The sequence below is a fragment of the Salpingoeca rosetta genome (assembly GCF_000188695.1).
Source record: "Salpingoeca rosetta unplaced genomic scaffold supercont1.37, whole genome shotgun sequence".
In the NCBI taxonomy this organism is placed as follows: Eukaryota; class Choanoflagellata; order Craspedida; family Salpingoecidae; genus Salpingoeca; species Salpingoeca rosetta.
In genome coordinates, this window is record NW_004754897.1 from 707,548 (window position 1) to 711,677 (window position 4,130).

Consider the following 4,130-nt stretch of genomic DNA (forward strand, 5'->3'; position numbering starts at 1 on the left):
GCAGGGATGGCTGCCTGAGGATCGTTGGAGGGATGATGGGCGGTGCACACATGATGGGTTGGGAGCAGCAGCTGTGGACACACACGTCCATGGTCATGGTGGGCACATCCAACCACAGCGACGCAGTCATGTGCAGCAGGTGTGTGTGTGTCATGGAGTGCGGAGGGGGAAAGCAGAGGAGGGGACGGAAGGTGAACACGTCTGCTGCGCTCACATGCCATGCCTGTGCCTTTGTGTGATGATATCGTTGTATCTTGTCGTTGTGTGTTGGTTGCATGGACACCAGGGCCACATCAGAGGAGGGGAAAGCAGCCGCCATGAACGACCCATCATCATCAACCTTCTCCATTTCTCTCTCCTTTCTCTCTCTTCCACCGCAGCTCCGCTGTCACCATCACCGTCATCATCGCCATCGACTGCACAGCCGCCATCAACCGGCCGACACCAGCCCCAATCTGGCGTGAGGAAGACATTGCACATGTCAGCCGCTCTGACGAAGAGGTGAGCATGTGTGTGTGCGTGCGTGTGGTGGTGGGGACAACATGTGTGCGTGTGGTTGTGTGTCAATGCGGGTGGTTGGATGGGGCTGGCGTGTGGTTGATGATGCTTCGCTGTCAACCTCACCCCCCCTGCATTCTCCTCTTCTTGTGTCTGTACACACACACACGTTTCACAGCGTTGAGGAGGTGCATGAAGCGGTGGAACCAACGACGATGACGATGATGACGAGTGATGAAGGTGAGAGGGGCGACTTAGATGTGTATGTGTGTGTGTGTTGGTTGACATGTTGTGTTCCTCCTTCGCCTCCCTCTTTCCTTGTCTGTTCTGTCCACTCATGTGTCTTTTCTTCTTCTCCCTTTTTCGCTTGATTGTGACACAGTACCATGCATCCGTCTCCATCTATCCAACCGACCAAGCAAGCAGCCGAGCGAGCGAGCAAATGGACACGGCGTGGCAAGGGGCCGTTTGTTTTCACCGTTTTCACCACCAACAGCAGCACCAACACAGCTAATGTGGCTGCATTGTGGATGAGCGTGCTTCTTCCGTCTCTCGTCTATCTCCTCCTCGACCTCGTCGTCGTCATCATTTGTCAGTAGCAGCTTCGACCGTGGATGTGGAGGTGAGATGAATGGCGGTGGTTGTGGTGGTGACGTGGTGGTGTATGATGTGTTGGGTGTGAACATCAGCATGTATGTGTGTGATTGTGCGGTGCTGGTTGGATGTCGTTGGGTCTGTTGGTGGTGGCAATGGGTGTTGTTGTCGTTGATAACCTGATTCTGTGACAACTCACCTCTTTCTCCACGCATATACATGCAGGGGGTAATGTGCGTCGATGTGCCGTTGCCTCACATGACGATGACGATGATGGTGGTGAGTGGTTTGTGGTGGATGTACACGGCGCACGCACACGCATGCGCAGGCGTGATGCTTGTGGCGGTGGTGATGTGGTGTCTGTGTGGGGATGTGACATGTGCGTGCACAGGTGGTGATGTGGGTGATGCGAATGTGGCACAAGGAGGTGGATGTGCTTTGTTTCTGCCATGCTGGCTCACTGTGTGGTGTGATTCTTGCTGATTTGTTGTTTGTGCTTGCGCATGTGCACATGTGTGTGATTTGCACAGGACGGTGGCCGTTCTCTTCCCAAGCCCTCATGACACGAGCAGGGCGATACACGCACACACAATTGTGCGAGAGAAGAAGGCACAAGATGAGACGTTGGCTGTGTGTGTGTGTGTGTGATGGGGTGGTAGTACACATTCACACGCACGTACGCACGCTTGTACACGCATCTACACATGCATGCCAACACACCAGAGCAGACATTGGCTGTAGGGTGGTTGCACTGACGTGTGTCTCACATGAATCAATCACACAATTCAATGTGTGCGTGTGCGTGGCTGCAGGCGGACATGTGCGGGTTTTCCCAACCGAATCCCCTTCCTCCTTTCCCAACCAATCGCCTTTGCTCTGTGTCATCATCATCATCAACCTTCCCCATGTGATGTGGAACTGTTGAGGCGTGATCGAGACAGCGGCCAACACAGGTATTTCAGCAGCAGTGGTGGATGTGGTGGATGTGATATCGTGTGCCTGGTTGCTTGCTTGTTGGGTGCTTGCTTCGTTGTTCTCGTGTGTATCTGGTGCACCCGCCCACAACATGCTGCATATTCCCATGCGTGGTCCCTTGTGTCTCTCCTTTGGTGTCCTCACCATCACCGGTCATTGTTCGTCTCTGGTTGGTTTCTCCTTGCCTCACAGGCAGGCAGACATCTTGCTGTCGCTGCTGGGGGTGGTGGTGCTGTGATGATGGCCGTGCGTGTGCGTGTGCTGTGCAGCGTGTTTGGGGCTGCACCGATGAGGACAAGGAAGGACACGGCTCGTGCCCACCACTCTTCCCCTTCATCTCCTCTTTCTGCTCCATCAGCGATGATGATGGTGGCCGTGGCATGTGATTGGGGTTCCCTCGTTTTGGGTTCGCTGTGGCACATTGGCTGGCTGGCTGGCTGGCTGCATCAAGCACAGGTGAGGATGATCGTTGGCGGTTGGTTGGTTGGTGGGCTGTGTTGTGTCGAGGGGTGGGAAGCAGGGGGAGGGGAAGTGACACGGTGATGGTGGTGGTGATGGCGGTGGTGGTGCGATGTGGGAGTGCAGAGCGAAAGGAGGGAGGGAAGGGAAGTTATAGGAGGGCGATGATGTTGGTTGGGGGATAGCGGTGTGTGTGCACATGCACGTGAATGGTGTGGTGGTGGTATCACATGACAGTGACACACATATCAGTGGCTCATTCCTTTTCCTTGCACCTGTGTGCGTGTGATTGTGATTGTGATGATGATGATGATGATGACTGCAGGAAGCAGCACACGGCGGTGGATGCCGGATTGGATTGGCTGGGGTTGACTGGCCGTCGTGTCATGTCGCCCATTTCTCTCCCTCCCCTTGCTCATCTCAACCGGGAACACATATTCACACGATGTGTGCGTGTGTGCGTGTACATCGCCATCAACCACGCCGACTGCAACACGATGCACGAGGTGAGGGCACGCAATGGTGTGCGTGTTTTTGGTGGAAGGGGGTTGAGGGGAAGAGCGAGGAAGGCATTCATCATGGCCACCATCACCACCACGGCTGTGTACCTGGTCATGTGACCGTGCATTTGGGGGGTGGAGATGGGGGAGATGTTGTCGTTGTGGTGGTTGTGGTGGTTGTGGTTGCATTGCTGTGCATGCGTGTGCATGGTGCGCTGTCTCACTCTACAATGCCATGTGTGACACCGTGTGTGTGTGCGACTGCAGATGTGCGTGCGCGTGTGCGCATATATCAGGCAGATGCGTTGATCGACGATGAGGTGTGTGTGTGTGTGGTTGTGGTTGACCTTTGTGTTCTTGTGCCATCACACACAACACACAACCAACCACGTCATCATCATTGCACCCCCATGTGTTGTTATTGTCCACTCATGCATGGCATGCTCACATCCACCCCCTCCCCTTGCTTCTTCTCCTTCCTCCTCCTTTCTGCTGCTGCCACCCCTTCCACTGTTTCCCTCCACCCCTTTCCACACGCAGAGAGAGGAACCCATCCACGCCCACATCCAACACCCCCAGCACCACGCATGGACACGCCATGGCGAGCTGTGCCACCTCAACCAACCCAACTCAACCCAACCCAAGGAAAGGAAGGAGGGAAGCAAGGACACAAGACGTTATGCTCCCAACAGATGTGTGCGTGTTGATGGACGGTGTTCTCCTTTCCCTCCTCCATCGCCTCGCCTCTTTCTTCCATGGCAATCTGGCTGGGTGGCTGTTGCCTTGTTTGTTTTCTCTTCCAGCCCTTTGTGGCTGTTGGTTGTCTGTTGTGGCTGTGAGAAGGAGGAGGAGCAGGAAGCGAAGAAGAGAGGAGAGGAGAGGGGGCGCATGCTGTCCACAGCTGTGTGTGTGTGTGTGTGTGTGCTGTTTCTTCTTCTTTTCCATCCCCCCCCCCTTTCTTGTCCCCTTCTCCCTTCCCTCCTCAGCCTGCAAGGCCTGTGAGCCTGCGTTGCATTCACACACACACAGTGCTGTTCCCCTTTCCCCCTCGTTCTTCTCCTTCTTGTCTCATTGAATACAACCAACCAACCAACCAACCAACCA

At 54.9% G+C, this 4,130-nt stretch overlaps 1 protein-coding gene across 1 annotated transcript; it reads left to right on the top strand.

The window, feature by feature from the left end:
- Positions 1-32: 32 nt before the first annotated feature.
- On the top strand, positions 33-2,498 carry PTSG_10938 (uncharacterized protein; the record flags this gene model as incomplete). The annotated part of the gene is made up of 8 exons (XM_004988269.1): positions 33-139; positions 381-501; positions 684-774; positions 1,034-1,152; positions 1,318-1,378; positions 1,623-1,736; positions 2,019-2,045; positions 2,260-2,498. 8 exons carry the CDS (start codon positions 33-35, stop codon positions 2,451-2,453), a joined length of 834 nt encoding a protein of 277 aa, XP_004988326.1. The 3' UTR covers positions 2,454-2,498.
- Between the last annotated feature and the right edge of the window lie 1,632 nt (positions 2,499-4,130).